This window comes from Nicotiana tabacum, chromosome 23, assembly GCF_000715075.1.
Source record: "Nicotiana tabacum cultivar K326 chromosome 23, ASM71507v2, whole genome shotgun sequence".
Lineage (NCBI taxonomy): Eukaryota > Viridiplantae > Streptophyta > Magnoliopsida > Solanales > Solanaceae > Nicotiana > Nicotiana tabacum.
In genome coordinates, this window is record NC_134102.1 from 129,526,553 (window position 1) to 129,545,167 (window position 18,615).

Below are 18,615 nucleotides of genomic sequence, written 5' to 3' on the forward strand. Positions count from 1 at the left end.
TTCACATCTCCTAATTGATTGATGCTCAGAATGTTGCAAATGAAGACATAAGGAGGTTGAAGGCACGAAATGCCATTCTTGAGGGCCTTCTTAGTTAGGCTTAGGAGGCACCTGGTTCCAGTAGTGCACAAGGCACATAGGTTGCTCGCCTGACCAAGGAAAATGCAAATATCAGGAAACAGGTCTAGAACCTGAAGGAGCAGCTTCTTAACGAACAAGTGTCTGCAAATGCTCGAATGGATATTCTCCTTAGAACCCTTGCCTCCTCATCCCTGCCTCCTCCTTCTAGTGCTCCTTGAAGCAGTTCCCTTTTCAGTGTCCAGTTAAATGCTATCTGTCCTACCTTGGTCCTCTTTTTGTGCCTGGTACTTGTAAGTTATTTTTTTTGTGAATGATTGTGTAACAATGGTACTACTTTTTCTGTTCTCCTTTCCTTCACAATTAATGAGCATCTCGTCTTTTTGCTATGCATGTTATACTCTTATGCTTTATTTTTAGCCATGCTTGTGTTCACACATGTGGCACGAGTTAACCATGCTGGACTTCGTTTTTGCTTATTACTTGTGATTAATCTTTTTTCTGATGCCAAAAGGGGGAAGAAGGAGGAACATGTTCTCTCAGGGGGAATACATGAAATATTGTATGGTGATCTGGTTCGCAGGGGGAACTTCAATTATAAGTTGTTCATCATAAAAAAGGGGGAAATTGATAAGTTATATACCTTTTTGTGTATTGATGATCTAACAAACTTTATGATAAGAACCAGATCGGGAACCTGTTACACATCCTCAAAGTACTCAAGAACAACAAGTCTCAAGTCGGGCACAAGTTCCAACAACTGGAGTCAAAAACATGACAGAGGGAACAGATGGACATCGGTTCCCTTGCTGACTGTACTAGTCAACTCCCCACAGCTGTAAAGTCGCTGCAACTATTCCTCTGCACACATGAAACAATATAAACAATGCAATATTCACTTTATGGGGAATGCCTTGTACCGGATATTTGCTTGCATCATCCAAGTGACATCACTTGGATACTATTAAGATGAAGTAAAGGAAAAACACACACTTGCAAATATGAAAATTGAGTGAGTTTCCTCTCAAGTGTGTTGCCATCTTACAAATGACTTCCAAGCTTCAAGAACAAAGAACAAACAGAAAGAAGGACCAGTTTCCAACACTATGTTATTATATGTCCTTAGTTGTGTTGTACTTTTGTTAAAGTAATCCACTTGTAATTCATACTTAGCTTAGTTAGAATCATTGTGTGGGAAACCATTTGTAAAATCATAAAACTTGTATTTGTGTCTTGGCTAGAGTTAGTCGAGTTGTGAGCTTTGTAATAGAGTTATTACAAAGAGGCTTATAATAGAGTTATTACAAGTGAGTGGGGGATTAAGAGTTTAATTTCTAGGTTACAATAGGGTGTAATCTGAAGTTGCTCATTTAGTGAAGTTGAAATCCTACGAGTGTAAGTCGTAATTTTTAATCCCGTGAGCCAGGAGTTTTCCACGTAAAACTCTGTTGTGTCATTTACTTATCTCTTATTATGTGTGTTCTGTGGGAACTGATAGAGAACCAAGTTTTTTAGATAGTTTGGTGGACCCTAAGCTTCCAGCGGAGTACACGTTATATATTTTGTGCTATGAAGACTTTACCGGAAAATAATTTGAAAACCTGAAAAAAATCGAAAAACCCGAGAAAAATCGAGATTGAAAAACCCGACTTTGTTGGTTTTATTTGGTTTATATATTTAAAAATCCAAAATTATTGGTTTGATTTGGTAATTTAAAAATTCGAACTAACCCGACTTATTTACTGTTATCCAATCTGTATTACTATAATGAATAATGAAACAGTAAACTTTCTGAAACAGAAAACAGAAACAAAAAGTTAGCAGCAATAGAATGTCGAAGTAATATCTGAAAATAATTTTGTAATAAATCGAGCCCACTGAATGCATAATGTGTCTTTAAGAAAATTATTTTCTCAAGTACCCGAGGTGCTAGAATATTATCCTCCCAGGATAGAACGATATAACTTACCAGTGTAATGGTACCAAAAATTCGGATGAACTGCGAACCACTCAATGATTGTAAAATACACTGGAAAATTTTGTGCAGAAGAAGAAGATCAAAAAATTTTGTAAGGAAAGATTATGGGATCAAGCCTTATTTATAGCCATTTTGGCACTTTTTCTGAAAAGGTTTGCAACCCTTCAGAAATAGCCATGGCTGTTGGAACAGGTGGGAACATTTCACGTTTGAAATATTCCGGGAAAAATGATTTAAAATAATCCGAGAAAGAATCGGACCGGGTCGTGTCGCGGATCCTGGGTTATTCCGGGTTGAATTTTCATTAATTAGTTAATTAAATAATTGAAAGAAATTTTGTCCAAAATATTAATCAATCAATTGATCTTTGACCGAATTCGAAGCCGAAGTCGAAGCCGAGCCGAGCCGAGCGAGCGACGACGACGATGACGCGAGGTTTACTTTCTTTTCAACCCATTTAACACCAAGAGAAGTGCTTTCTCAATATAAGCACATTCACTTTTCTTTCCACCACCAATGAGGGACACTTTGTTCTTTCTAAAGCAAAAGGGAGCTCACTTTTCCTCCACTTTCTTCCCTCCATTTCCCATTTACCAATCTTTTAATCCCAACAATCCCTCCCCACATGAATGGGGAATGGCTATAAGACAACGGAATGCATGAACGAGTGTGTGATTTAAATGTAAGGATTAATTGCATCCGGATAAGTAGGTTTCCCTTTGAACTTTTCGTAGTAAACTTATATCGGATATACTCGGTCAATCGGTAGATTTGATATCTTTGAGCCGTCGAGCTTTGTTGTATACCTAGACAACATAAGTCACTCAATCAACCCTTAACCATCTATGATTCTCATGGTTGTGTTCGTTTCAGCCATGAACACTGCCTGGTTTCATGAGTTCTTAGAGAATAGGCCTTTACTTTCATTCCCCTTGAAGATGCTTACACTTCATACTCACATAGGTGATTTCTAATCATGTAATCCTATAGACACACTATCTGAACATTTCCTGCCAGACTTAGCAAATCATTAAAAAGCTTTAAGCTTTATTGACTCATCAAAAAGCCTTAATGCTTTACCTTGATTTCTGAACATTGTCTTCATCACGAGAATGGGTTGAGTTATTTGACAATGTTGAACCGTCATTCATAACTTTGTTCGATCTCTTTGAACCTAGCTCTTGAGATCTCCAGTCTGCTAGGTAGAGTTACTGCTATGATGACTTGTCCTAGGCCTTAACCCCATTCCCTTCGATGATCTTTCAACTGCCTCTCTAGATAGTCCTTTTGTAAGTGGATCCGACACATTATCTCTTGACTTTACGTAGTCAATCATGATAACACCACTAGAGAGTAGTTGTCTAACGGTATTGTGTCTCCGTCGAATGTGACGAGATTTTCCGTTATACATAAGGCTCCCTGCCCTGCCTATTGCTGCTTGACTATCACAATGTATACATATAGGTGCCAAAGGTTTGGGCCAAAATGGAATATCTTCCAAGAAATTCCGGAGCCATTCAGCTTCTTCATCGGCCTTGTCTAAAACTATGAATTCAGATTCCATTATAGAACGGGAGATGCACGTTTTGTTTGGATGATTTCCAAGACACTGCTTCACACCCAATTGTGAAAACATATCCACTCGTGGATTTAACTTCAAATGATCCAATTTGCATCACTATATCCCTCTATCATAGAGAGATATTTGTTATAATACAAAGCATAATTTTGGGTATGTTTCAGATGCCCCAAAACTCGTTTCATTACCATCCAATATATTTGATTGGGATTACTTGTAAACCGAATCAGTTTGCTAATAGCACATGCTATATTTGGTCGCGTACAATTCATGATATACATCAAACTTTCCAATACTCTTGCATAGTCCTATTGTGAGTCACTTTCACCTTCATTCTTTTGAAGTGCATAACTCACGTCAATTGGAGTCTTGACAATCTTGAAATCCAAATACTTGAACTTGTCAAGTACTTTTTCAATGTAGTGAGATGTGATAATGCTAGACCTTGTGGAGTCTTGTGAATTCTGATTCCTAAGATCACATCATCAACTCCTAAGTCTTTCATGTCGAACTTTCTAGCCAACATGCGCTACACTTATATCTGCCATATTTTTGCTCATTATCAACATGTCATCAATATATAAACAAACAATGACTTTATAACCTAGAGTATTTTTAATGTAAACACATTTATCACACTCGTTGATTTTAAACCCACTTGCCAATATTGTTTGGTCAAATTTGGCATGCCATTGTTTGGGTGCTTGCTTAAGTCCATAAAGAGACTTAACCAGTTTGTACACTTTCTTTTCTTTACTCGGAACCACAAAACCCTCAGGTTGTTCCATGTAAATCTCTTCCTCCAGTTCTCCATTTAAGAAAGTTGTTTTAACATCCATTTGATGGATTTCAAGACCATACACGTCCGCTAGTGCCACTAACACCCTAATAGATGTTATCCTCATTACTGGCGAGTAGATGTCAAAGTGATCAAGGCCTTCCTTTTGTCTATAACCTTTGACAACAAGTATTGCCTTATATTTGTCAATAGTGCCGTGAGCTTTCATTTTCCATTTAAAGATCCATTTCGAAACTAAAGGCTTATTTCCTAGAGTAAGATCAACTAATTCCCATGTAGGTTATCCAAAATTGATTGAATCTCACTATTGACTGCCTCTTTCCAAAATGCTGAATCAAAAGATGACATAGCTGCTTTGAAAGTTTGAGGCTCATTTTCAAGCAAGAATGTCACAAAATCTTGTCCAAAGGAAGTAGATGTTATTTGGTGTTTACTACGCCTTGGATCTTCATTACTTGGAATATTTTCCTTTGGTTCTTCCCATGGTCATTTAGGTCTTTCACTTAATGACTCACATTCAGTTTTATACGGATAGATGCTTTCAAAGAATTCAGTATCATCTGATTCGATTACCGTATTAACATGAATTTAGGGATTATCAGATTTATGAACCAAAAATCGACATGCTTCATTGTTTGTAGCATATCTAATAAAAATGCAATCCACAGTTTTTTGTCCGATTTTTACCCTTTTGGGTAAAGGTACTTGTACCTTTGCTAAACACCCCCACACTTTAAAATATTTCAAGTTGGGTTTTCTTCCTTTCCATTTTTCATATGGAATAGATTGCGTTTTATTGTGGGGTACTCTATTGAGTATTCAGTTAGCTGTAAGGATAGCCACCCCCCACAAACTCTGCGGTAATCCGGAACTTATTAATAAAGAATTTATCATTTCCTTTAATGTTCGGTTTTTTCTTTCTGCATTTCCATTCGATGGATAATTCCATATTTCAAACATATTTCTGAAAATGGAGATTCATATTCTCCACCCCTATCACTTCTAATCATTTTGATCTTTTTATTCAATTGATTCTCCACTTTATTCTTGTATTGCTTAAATGCTTCATCCTTACTATTAAGCAAATAAACATAACAATATCGAGTACAATCATCAATAAAAGTTATAAAATATTTTTTCTGACCTCGAGATGGTGTCGACTTTATATCATAAATTTTAGTATGAATTAAGTCTAAAGGATTTGAATTCCTTTCAACAGACTTATAAGGATATTTACAAACTTAGAGTCAACACATATTTGATATTTTGATTTATTACACTCGAATTTAGGCAATATTTTTAATTTAATTAACTTTCGCAAGGTTTTGTAATTGACACGTCCTAAACGAATATGCCATAAATCATTTGACTCCAATAAATAAGAAGAACCTGAAATTTTATTAGTACTGTCAACAACCATTACATTGAGTTTGAAAAGGCCCTCTGTGAGGTAGCACTTTCCAACATACATTTCATTCTTGCTTACAACAACTTTGTCAGATACAAATACACATTTGAATTTATTCTTAACAAGTAAAGAAGTTGAAACTAAATTCTTCCTAATAGTAGGAACATGAAGAACGTTGTTGAGCGTTAACACCTTGCCGGAAGTCATCTTTAGGAATATCTTTCCATAACCCTCAATCTTGGCTGTTGCAATATTTCCCATGGAAAGCTCTTTTTTCGGAACCAGCATTAGAGTAAGTCGCAAATGCTTATTTGACAACACAAACATGTCGAGTGGCTCCGGAGTCAATCCACCAGTCCTTCGGATTTCCAACTAGGTTGCATTCCGAAACCATTGCACAGAGATCATCGATGTCATCATTTTTCTCCACTATGTTGGCTTGTCCCTTTTTCTTATCCTTTTTCGGGAGACGACAATCAGGGGTTTTGTGACCAGCTTTTCCACAATTATAGCAGTTGTCATTGAATTTCTTCTTATTCTACTCCTTAGTCTATCCAAAAGACCTATTCCTTTTCTTACTTTTTGGAGCAGTTTCCTCAACGATATTAGCTCCCATAATTGTTGAATTTCTACGAGACTTCTTCTCGGCTGTTTTGTTGTCTTCCTCAATCTTGAGATGAATCACAAGATCTTCTAACTTCATTTCGTTGCGCTTGTGCTTAAGATAGCTTTTGAAATCTCTCCATGAAAGAGGCAAATTTTCAATCATTGCAGCCACTTGAAATGCTTCATTCACTACCATACCTTCAGCAATAAGGTCGTGAAAAATAAATTGAAGCTCTTGAACTTAGGTTCCAACAGTTTTGATGTCTATCATTTTATAGTCTAGAAACTTGGCAACCACAAACCTTTTCAAGCATGCATCTTCAGTCTTGTACTTCTTCTCAAGTGCGTCCCATAATTTCTTTTCAAAGTTTTCATAGCACTCTAGACATTGTACAAGTCATCCTCCAAAGCACTTAGGATGTAGCCTTTGCAAAGAAAGTCTGTCTGTTTTCACGCCTCAACAATCATAAACTTTTCACTGGTGAACTTCTGCATACCAAGCGTGGTAAACTAGAAAAACACCCTTTGCTGCCATCCTTTGAAGTTGGCTCCAGAAAATTTCCCCGGTTTTTCGGCCGGTGGCACAACAGTTTGGCTTGACGAGGCTATCGTCATTGCCGCAATAGTCACAGAAGAATTTCCATTATCAATTGCCATTTTTATGGTCAACAACAGAAGAGTTCAATTAAAAACAGTAAACAATACTGTAATTAATGATAAACAATACGTTTAATAAATAAAAATCAAAGTTTTTATATACTGTTTCACAGAAAACGATAAAGGTTTTATGTTCTTCAAATTGTTTCTGAATTTTAATACTCCGATGAAGTTTTTATATCTTCAAATTAGAATAGAAAAATTCAGAAGGAGTAGAAAACCACACAGGTTTTAATCTCCAAAAACAGAATACAGATTATAATATAAAAAATAATTTTCTTAAGATTGTTATCCAATCTGTATTACTATAATGAATAATGAAACAGTAAACTTTCTGAAACAGAAAACAGAAATAGAAAGTTAGCAACAACAGAATGTCGAAATAGTATCTGAAAATAATTTCAGAATAAATCGAGCCCACTGAATGCACAGTGTGTTCTTAAGAAAATTATTCCTCTCAAGTACCCGAGGTGTTGGAATATTATCATTCCATGATAGAACGATTTAACTTACCAGTGTATTGGTACCAAAAACTCTGATGAACTGCGAACCACTCAATGGTGGTAAAACACACTAGAAAATTTTGTGCAGAAGAAGAAGAAGAAGATCAGAAAATTTTGTAAGAAAGAATTCTGGGATCAAGCCATATTTATAGTCATTTTCTGGCATTGTTTCTGAAAAGGTTTGCAACCTTTCAGAAACAACCATGACTGTTGGAACAGGTAGGAACATTTTACGTTTGAATATTCCGGGAAAAAGGATTTAAGATAATCTGGGAAAGAACTGGACCGGGTCATGTCGCGGGTCCTGAATTATTTCGGGTTAAATTTTCATTAATTAATTGAAAGAAAGTTTGTCAGAAAAGATTAATCAATCAATCTTTGACCAAATCCGAATCCAAAGACGAGCCGAGCGAACGCAAAGCTTACTTTCTTTCCAGTACATTTAACACCAAGAGAAGTGTTTCCTCAATATAATCATATTCATTTTTCTTTTCACCACCAATGAGAAACACTTTGTTCTTTTCAAAGCAAAGGGAGTTCACTTTTCCTTCACTTTCTTCCCTCCATTTTCCATTAACCAATCTTTTAATGCGAACATTTACAGCTCGATTGAGTTGGACATACAGGTACCTAAAATAGCAAATTGCTCATACTTCATGTTCTTGAATCCTTAATCACCAAGTACGTGTCAGTGTACCTTGCTATGAAAATTATTACTATGAATACAACTTAGCAATCTGCTAAGCATATTATGTCCTCGAATTCAGTAGAGAAGTACTATTATTTATTGTGAGTTGAACATGGAATCAGGGTTATCTTCACTTAATTTTTATAATATTTATATGTTTGTTGCTAAATTTAATATATACTTCCTTTATTTCTACTCCAAATGTTCACTTGGCTTCTCAGGGTGCTATAGCAGCTAAGCTATTTGGTTCATACAATATCATTACATTTTCTTGTTGATTGTAGTATTCATATGTAACACAAACTTTATATCAACTAAGAAGGTAACGCTAGCTGGTATATTAAATGTATTAATTAGTATCAAGCTAATGGTTGTGGATTAGTGAACGTGGCAACAAAACACACCACTAATTAATGACATCATCAGTACATGGTGCAGTTGGATTATAGTATTCCAATAGCATAAACTCATGAGTAAGATGAGTTAATTAACCGTGGTAATTAAAACTTACTTTAATACAACAAGCAAATGGTCGTGCATAAGTGAACGTGGCACCAAAAGACTCCGTCGATATATATGTGGGTGTTTTGGCTATCGAGAGATTAGAAAAATACCACTAGTTAAAATTTTATTTTCGGTATATGGAAGTAATATTCATAAAAGTTTTTACCAAAATTGCAGTATTATTTTATGCTGGATCTTCAAGACTCCAACATGGAATAATTTATACGAAAACAAAGCACTAAAAAGATCAAATAAACCTTGAACTTATATTTGTATTTTCTTATTTACTTTTAAATACAAGCATAGAATTGTAGACTTTTATACTATACATTGGGTATCCATATTTAATGTAGTCCAAATAGCATAAGTATACTAAACAATCTCAATTGCAATTGTAACATCATATTTCTTTGCATAATTTTATCTTTGAACCGCACGAATATTTGTGATGGTGAATAATCTAGGGAAAGGGCAAACACACACACATATTATTTCTATCATTAAACGTGCAGAGCAGATCGACAAATTGTCAAACCCTAATATTAGGAACATTAGGACAACTTATGCCTAGTACCTATTGGATTATATGCTATTTTCTTTTAGTGTACTGATTCGAGTTTCTACCTTATCTTATACCTTATTTTAATGGAAGAGGGGAATTTATTTATATCAAGAATCTCTAACTTATATAGTGCTTTTGCGCCCCCCCCCCCCCTCCCCGTTTTTTTTTATTTTATTTTTTATCTTCTTTGCTACTTCTGATTGGTACATTAAGTTCCTTATGGTCATCGTAATGTTTCATAATTTAATATAGGTTCTTTTGCAAATTGTAAAAAGTATTAATGTGTTAAATCTAGCTTCAACCGAGCATACTTGTCGCGGGAACATGAAGAACGAAAATTGACTTTTATGTTGAATCTTTCCCGTTAAAGGGCTGGGGGCGCCTTGCATGTCTGGGAAAAATCATTGTTTCTTTATTTATAGTTATGTTTTCACCGTTTTCCTTCGTACAAAATAGAAACTAGAGTTATATATGGTGATTAATCAAGATAGATTTCTATAACCTAAAAATTAGATCTAGGTTTTTATAATTAGATTTATAAAAAAAGAGGGCTAATCAAAATAAATATTAATACTCAGCAACAGATTTAGTATTTTTTGAGCGAGTGTTTAATGTGCGATGTTAGATATAAATATCCTAGAACGATAATGGAGCAATGAAGGCTCAAAAGCGTAAATGATAACAATAAATGACATTTAAGTAATAAGTGGGACAAGATTCACCCGACAAGGGTAAGATTTTTCACTGAGCTTTCTCACAATGATGGATGATGATAAACTATTGAATATTCCGATTCTTCTTGGATCAGGAGAGAAGGATAGAGGAAAAAAAGTATAAAGGTAAACTTTGTATGTATTCAATAAAGAGAGAATCTTCATAGAGAATGTCAATGATGTTCTTTAAAAAAATATTTCATCCCCTTTCTAGATCTACATCTCTTCTTATTTATAAGGGTACATGAGCCACAAAACCCTAGATAGTATAACGGAGAGGAATATTCACTAGAATATTCTCTAGGGAATCTAAATCTTTAAGTTGGCCATTACTGCACACCGAAGATGGACGCTTGTCCTCGTCCTCATCTTCTATCAAGCCGCCTCGTCCTCGACGACGATTTGCCTTCTTCACATGACCTCGATCTTTTGGAGTCAGGTTGATACGTCATAACGTTGACACGTCACAACCTTTAGAGGCTTTATCTTTGTTGACCAAGTCAAATGCATGACATGAAATTTTTCGCCCATAGAAGATTATTGTACATGTTAGGATTACCACTTTATTGAATGCTCAAGTTAATATGAAGTATAGGATACTCAATGTGTTAAATAATAATGTTAATATAAGATCTGTGAATCGACAAAATTTTAAAAATGACTCTATTTCCTACATCCAATCATCACGATTGTGTCGGATAATATATATAATAAATAATTTAATATAGTGTAAAAATTCTTCAAACATGATCACAACATAAATTTTAAAGATTGCAATATTTTGCATTAGATTGGTTATGACTTATGATACAAAATATGATCTGGGAGGAAAGAACAAGAAAAATCTTTCTTTAAAAATAAAATTGGAAATGTACGAAGAAACGAGAAGAAGAGAACCATTAAGACAATGATTATATCAACATCAACCCTAATAACTATTCTAACATTAACACAATGATTATATCAACATCAACTCTAGCTAATATAAATATTCTACACTGATCAAATGTTACACCCCATGTTTTCGTACGTGAGAGTACGTCGTAAGTCAATTGATGAGAGCTCAGAAATGAGATCATTTTTTTAAAGTTCATAAAGTAAGTTAATCAAGTTACCTTGGAGGTTACAAATCTTTAAGATCATGAATAACAAGAACCAAGAGTGTTGGAAGGCTTAGAAGCTAAACGAATTGAAGAAAATAAGTTTCGTAGAAAGACGACAAGCAGGGAAAGTTATAACATATACTTTTGGGGTGAGACTAGGGTGCTTAAAATGACAATAAGGTTATGTTATGAGTTATTTTAGTCGTATGATAGTCGTGTGTTACGTTTTGGAGTCAAGCAAGTCGTGGAACAAAAGTTGGCAAAGGTCATCACAAGTTACATTCATAAATGTGCTAAAGATTAGGTCACATGTAGCTAAGCGTTTCTCCCAATATACTTTGAATTACGGAATGATCCACATATCAAATTGAATATCTACAAGTCTAGTTTCTAACGCATTAAACCGTTCATCGATATGACTTCGGAGTAGAGAGATATTCGTATTTTTATGAGACTGCGCAAGCAGCTCCCAATGGGACCCACTTAGGCGGTGGTCGACCTACTTCACTTTAAAAATGATTTGGACGCTTATTTTCTGCTCATTTTCAAGTCAACTTCGTCTTCAAACTTCTCCTAACCCTCCTAAACCGGTACCATAAGGGTTTGAAGGGGAATCCAAGTGATTACACCATATTTCATCATCAAAAGTTAGTTCTAGTAAAGAACAACACCTCTTTGAGGTTGTGTTGTCATTGAGGATAGTTGTAGGCTGTGTTTGGGCAAAATTTTAAGTTGTTTCTACTGGTCAAGGTGAGTATAATATCCTATTACATGTGCTTGAAGTTGTTTGTATGTTAGTTGCATTATTTGAGCAAGATACTACTAGAGGAGACTTGAAATAGTTTGAGATGTTATTGTTCTTACTGGACTATTTCGAAAAGGCTATTTCCATGAACTTTAAATGGTTAGAAACCTTGGAAAATGACTTTTTTATGATGTTGTTATTATAAATATATTGTCTACATCTCAAACTTGTTGTTGGTACTGTGAATATGAAGAGAAAGGACAACATAATAATAAAAAGTTGTACTTGTTATTGTTGTTGTTGGATTGTTGGGTTGTTTGAGGGTAAATTAGGAGATGGATAGGAGGTTAGAAGTCCTCCCATTGTACTTAATTTCATGCTAGATATTCTGTTAAGTTAATGAATGAATGACTTTGGGATTAAAGGGTTCAAAAGGGATTCAATCCAAGCTTGCTGCTCGTCGTGATATGTTGATGACTTGTTAATAAAATATTTTATACCCTATTGTTGATGTTGTTCTTATTGTATTGCTCTGGTTGTTGTTTTTGGTTTATGGTATTGGAGGAGTCCCTTGTTACAGGGGAGATTCTATCCAAATTTATATAAACGAGCTACTAGTTTAAGTTGCAGACTTAGCCTTTACTCAACACTGATTTTGAATCTCCTTATGCTATGGTAGGTTGAGTTGAGTTATTTGAAGAATTTCTAGGAAGGTATTAAGGACTTAACAGAGTTAAGGTATTTTAAGGCTATCCTTTCTTTCCTTTTGGCATGATCCATATGATATAACGAAACGAGCAAACACGCAACTTTCACAAATAACTCTATTCTTAGAAGTACTAGGGTTACATATGTTCTTGATTCCCCATGTGTCATATTATTATATCGTCTGTTCATGGGTCTAAGAATATACGTAAGTTGATAAAGTTTATCTGAAGGCATATTGATCTAATGACATCTCGAGAGATCTTATTGACTTACTTCTTATGCATTGCATTCATTTATACATGTACATTGACCCATGACTAGATGGCATTATATACGCATATATTATATGTATATGGGATATGGGGAAAGATTTATGGCATTATATACACACCACCACCTGATCAGCTGGTATACGTTGATGATTTCGCCCACAGAGGCCGAGATGATATTATGGGATGCCCTCAGAGGCTTGATAACGTTATGTACGCATATACCTATGCATGATATGACATTTATACGCATATGCATGACATTATACATGTTTCGTGATTCACAAAACTATTCAGACTTACATGTTGAGTTCTTTACTCCATGTTTCTTTTATATCTTTTGTATACTGCTTTGCATGCCTTACATACTCGGTACTTTATTTGTACTGACATTTCTTTTTCCTGGAAATGTCGTGTTTCATGCCCGCAGGTCCCGATAGACAGGTTGACAATTGTCCTAGTAGGCTATCGGCCCAACAGAAGGTGTTGGTGTACTCCACTTGCTCCGAAGTTGCCTATTGGGTCAGTATGATTCAGACATATATTGATTGGTATGGCGGGGTCCTGTCCCAATTTTTATGATGTTTATGTACTCTTAGAGGCTTGTAGACAGATGTCATGGATATGGATGATTGTGTGGCCTTGTCGGCCTATGTTTTGAGTGTACAAATGATCATTTCGGTCTTATAGGCCTATGTGTCACATGTATAAGTTTTTATACCATGTTAGGTCATCCTATGTCGAGTATTCTCTTATGTTTAATTCTGATTATGTCATGATGACCTTTTCGGCTCATTTACCCATGATAGTATGATAAGGAAGATACGTTACATTGGTACTCGGTGGAGTTAGGCATCGGGTTCCCGTCGCGACCCTTCGATTTGGGTCATGACATCAAATATTCTATGTTGATACCAAGACCTTATATTCTCATATTGGTTACAGATTAGGGATTTGGACAGTTTATAAGTACTACTCCAATTTATTTTACGCGATGTTTTTTCATAACAGAACATAACTCCAACTAAGGTTGGGTATATATGGGGTAAAACTGGATAGCTCGAACCGAAAAAAGCTTATTAGGTTATCGGTATCGGATTATTGGATTAACAGTTCGGTAATAGTTTAGTATTTTTTTCACTATTGGGTTATCGGTTCGAGCTTCGATTTACACAATTTAATTAATGGATTAACCAATAACCCAATAAAAATTAAGAAAATTATGGCTTTACCTTTAAGTATATAAATATATCTAGGGCTTCAGACCTTCAGTTCATTCTTGTTTTCTCCGAACTTTTCTCAGTCTCAGTTCGCACTCTTCATTCTTTAAGTCTTCATAGTTTCAATATTTTATGTCTTCATTCCATCAATAGTAGAAGTTGCATTTGTGTAGTTATTATAGCTTCTATATATATATATATATATATATATATATATATATATATATATATATATATATATGTTAATTAATAAAAGTTACATTTTCCATTACTAGAAGTTGCATTTGTGCCATTAATAAGAGAATTTGGGTTAGAAGACCGAACTATGGCTATACTTGGAATCTGACTATGCAAACCTCAATGATTGAAATTCAGTCACACTATGCTTCTTCCTCTAGATAGAGTTATCTTATTGGGTAAATATTGAGATAAAAAGGAGTAAACTGAGTGCAAGGGTAGTTTAGTCTATTTATGTGTTACCGCATTAGTTAGTTAGTAGCTAATGGAGTGATTGATTGATTATATATATATATATATATATATATATATATATATATATATATATATATATATATATATATATATATATATATAGAGAGAGAGAGAGAGAGAGAGAGAGAGAGAGAGAGAGAGAGAGAGAGAGAGAGAGAGAGATCGTTTTCAATGTTTTAGTCATTTTAACTTCTCTCTTAGATTACTGCTCTCCTCCTTTCTTCTCCCTCGTTAGCTAGGGTTTCCGTTCCATCTCAATTGCTCATTTTAGCATGGTATCAGAGCTTTGAGCTCCGAATTGAAGCTCGCAAATCGACCCTCATCTTCTCCTCTATTCTATCTTCTTCTTTGTGTACTCGAGTCAATTGAGATCTTGATTTTCTGGTTCAAAAACTCTGAATTACTCAACAATGGCGATTGTTGATTTGAAATATGAAAACGCAACTGTCATAGCTGAAAACACATCGCATGCATCCTCCGATGCGCAGATAGTGTGGATGGATCTACATGAGCGCTTTGATAAGGTGAATGATACTCGTTGCTACAATTTGCACACGGAAATTGCTACCTTGAATCAAGCTACTTTTTTTTTATTTTTGTCTATTATTCAAAGCTCATGGACCTCTGGCATGAGTCTAAGTCTATAGTACCCACTATTGGCTGTGAATGTGTCAAGTCAAACGAATTTGTAGTGCACCTACGAAAATAAAAGTTGTACCACTTTCTAATGGGTTTTAATGACTCTTACTCACAAGCTCGTAGCAAAATCCTTATGATGAAGCCTCTACCTTCAGTGAATCAATCATATGCTATGCTCATGAGTGATGAAAGTCAAAGAGTTGTAGCTGCTTTTGCTGGAGTATTAGGACCTTCTCCCACTGTGAATGCACATCTTTATGACTCTACTGCACTATATAGTGCTAAGCCTAATTTCAACCCAAAATTTAGGAAGAATTATAACATTCAGTGTGAGTTTTGTAAGATGAAGGGCTGCAATAAGAAAATATGCTACAAAATAATAGGTTATTTACTAGATTATAAGTTAAAAAAGAAAGGGGAAGCTGGTGTTTACAATGCAATGGTAGAACCTGGGTACACTATGCATATGTACTCTAACCATGCCTCTCAGAACATACCAATGCATCTTATGCCTGTACACCAACAGACTATGGGTCAAGGTGATGAATATTCTCAGGCCCAAAGACATACTACCCCTCAGGTTCAAGCAGGCTCTTCCTCAACAAAAGCTCAGGGATCAGCAAGTACATCTTCCCATGCTCAAGGAGGTGCTTTCCCTTTTACCAAAGAACAAAATGATTAGATAATGCAAATCCTGAACAACAACTCAACTTTCTCTGCTCAGGCAAATATGGCAGGTACTAGAACTGCCCTTTTAGCATCTACTAGCCCACAAGAATGAATTATTGATACTGGGAAAACTAACTATATAGTGTCAGATGTTAACTTACTGACCAAGACCTCTCTAATTGCACCCTCTAAGCCTAGAAGAGTCTTATTACATAATGGATATGTCACTCAAGTAACTCACATTGGTGACAATCATATTTCACACAGAAACACTATTAAAAAGGTTTTCTATGTACCACAGTTCAAGTTCAACTTATTATCAGTCTCCAAAGTGACAAGAGATCTTAGATGTTTTGCCTCCTTTTGTCTTGATTTCTGTATATTTCAGGATCTCTTCAGTGGCGGGTGAGAGATATTGGTAAGGAAAGAGATTGTTTATACTTCCTGTAGAGACATGGTGGCAAAAAGCTTACTGCATTATCATTAGCTACTGCTGGAATAAAGTCAAGACAGGGTGACACTACAATTGATGTTGCCTTGTGGCATAAAAGACTAGGGCATGTATCTAGTATAGTTCTTAGAAAACTATTTTCTGCCAAACTAGCTAGTATTACTGATACTATCAATAAATGTAGTGTATGCCCATGTGCTAAGCAAACCGAGTTGCCATTACTTTCTAGCTATATTAAAACTACTGTTGCATTTGATCTAATACATCTTGATGTTTGGGGTCCATATAAATCTGTAGCTTTTGATGGTAATAAGTATTTTCTGACAGTTATTGATGATTTCACTAGGATGACTTGGTCATTTCTTCTGAAGCTCAAATTTGATGTGTGTGTTGTGCTTGCTCAACTTGTTGTATTTTTTCCAACTCAGTTTAACAAAACAATGAAAGCAATCAGGTCTGATAATGGTTCTGAGTTTGTCAACTCTACCCGTACCACCCTATTTAAGATATATAGCATCATCCATCAAACGACCTGTGCATATACCTCCCCCTTCCCCCCGCACAAAATGGAATTGCTGAGAGGAAGCACAAATATATTTTGGAAGTCACAAGAGCTTTAAGGTTTCAAGTCAATATTCCTATTAAGTACTGGGGTCATTGTGTGCTTGCAATAGTATACAACATCAATAGGATGCCATCTTCTGTTCTTCATGGTCTTTCTCATTTTGAATTTTTATATGATAGAGCACCTGCTCTGGTACATCTGAGAATCCTTGGTTGTTTGTGCTATGCTACAAATGTGGATGAATTAGACAAACTTCTTCCCAGGGCTAAGCCTGTTGTTCTCATGGGTTTTTATGATACTCAGAAGGGTTATATTTTATTGGATCTTTCTTCTCACTGCTTTTTCATCAACAGGGATGTCTCCTTCAGGGATGACATCTTTCCTTTCAAAGATATTTCAGCACCAACACATCCTATTTACTTGCCTCCTGGGTCTTCCTCTTATAGTGAAGAGCAGTTTCCATCCTCTTCTACTCCTACTAGCACCATGCATTAGGTTGATAATTCAATGCATGAGGCTGATGACTCAAGGCATGAGTCTCCCCTGCAGCACATCCTGTATCACATGTGGTGCATTGTTCATTGCCTTCCCTTGACCAAAACTCCACTGTTCTGAGAAGGTCTTTAAGGACAAGGTAGGCTCCCATCTGGATGAAAGACTTTGTGTCACTGCCAGGGCACATGTCTGTTCATTATTCTATTGCCAATTATGTATCTTATGATGGAATATCACCTAAGTATCAGGCATATCTGGCTGCCTTTTGCACTATTCCGGAGCTTACAACCTTTGAAGAGGTTGTTCAAGATCCTAGGTGGGTAGATGCTATGCAGGATGAAATTGCTGCCTTGGAATCTAATCACACCTGGCATGTGGTCTCTTTACCTGAAGGCAAGGTGCCTATTGGCTGCAAGTGGATTTACAAGGTGAAGTACAAAGCTACAAGAGAGGTGGAAAAGTTTAAAGCTAGGCTTGTGGACAAAGGATACAGCCAACAGGAAGGCATTGATTATCAGGAGACATTAGTCCAGTGGTTACGATGGTTACTGTCAGAATAATCCTAGATGTTGTTGCCTCTGAGCATTATCACATTCATCAGATGGATGTGTACAATGCTTTTTTCAAGGGGACTTACATGATGAGATCTATATGACTCTACCATAAGAATTTCAGAGTCACGGGGAGGCTAGACCAGCATGCAGACTCTTGATATCCTTGTATGGACTCAAATAGACACTGCGACAGTGGAATGCCAAGCTATCCAAAGCACTACTGAGGTTTGGTTTCATGCAGAGTCGACATGATCACTCTTTGTTTATCAAAGGGTCAGGCAAGCACATCATAATCATTTTGGTGTATGTTGATGATATGCTCATCGCTGGACCTAATTTGACACTAATATCTGAGATTAAGACTAATCTTCAGCTGACATTCAAGATGAAAGACTTAACATAACTTAAATATTTTTTTGGTATTGAGTTTGCTAGGTCATAATAAGGCATTCTAATGTACCAGAGGAAATATGCACTAGAGCTAATTCTGAGCTTGGGCTTGGAGCTGCAAAACCTGCAGCAACACCTATTGAGGCCAACCTCATGTTAACCACCAAAGAATATGATGAGCACACTGGCAGTCCTAATGCAATAACTGATGATGAAGTCTTAACAGACATCAGCAAGTAC

The 18,615-nt window shown here is 35.8% G+C and overlaps 1 protein-coding gene across 1 annotated transcript; it reads left to right on the forward strand.

The window, feature by feature from the left end:
- Positions 1-17,586: 17,586 nt before the first annotated feature.
- LOC107799302 (putative mitochondrial protein AtMg00820) lies at positions 17,587-17,991 on the forward strand. Its single transcript, XM_016622395.2, has one exon. The coding sequence runs from the start codon at positions 17,587-17,589 to the stop codon at positions 17,989-17,991; it is 405 nt and encodes a 134-aa protein (XP_016477881.2).
- The last annotated feature ends 624 nt before the right edge of the window (positions 17,992-18,615 follow it).

Coding starts and splice junctions, on each gene's coding strand:
- LOC107799302 (XM_016622395.2), top strand. CDS start 17,587: ATGAAAGACTTTGTGTCACTGCCAGGGCACATGTCTGTTCATTATTCT.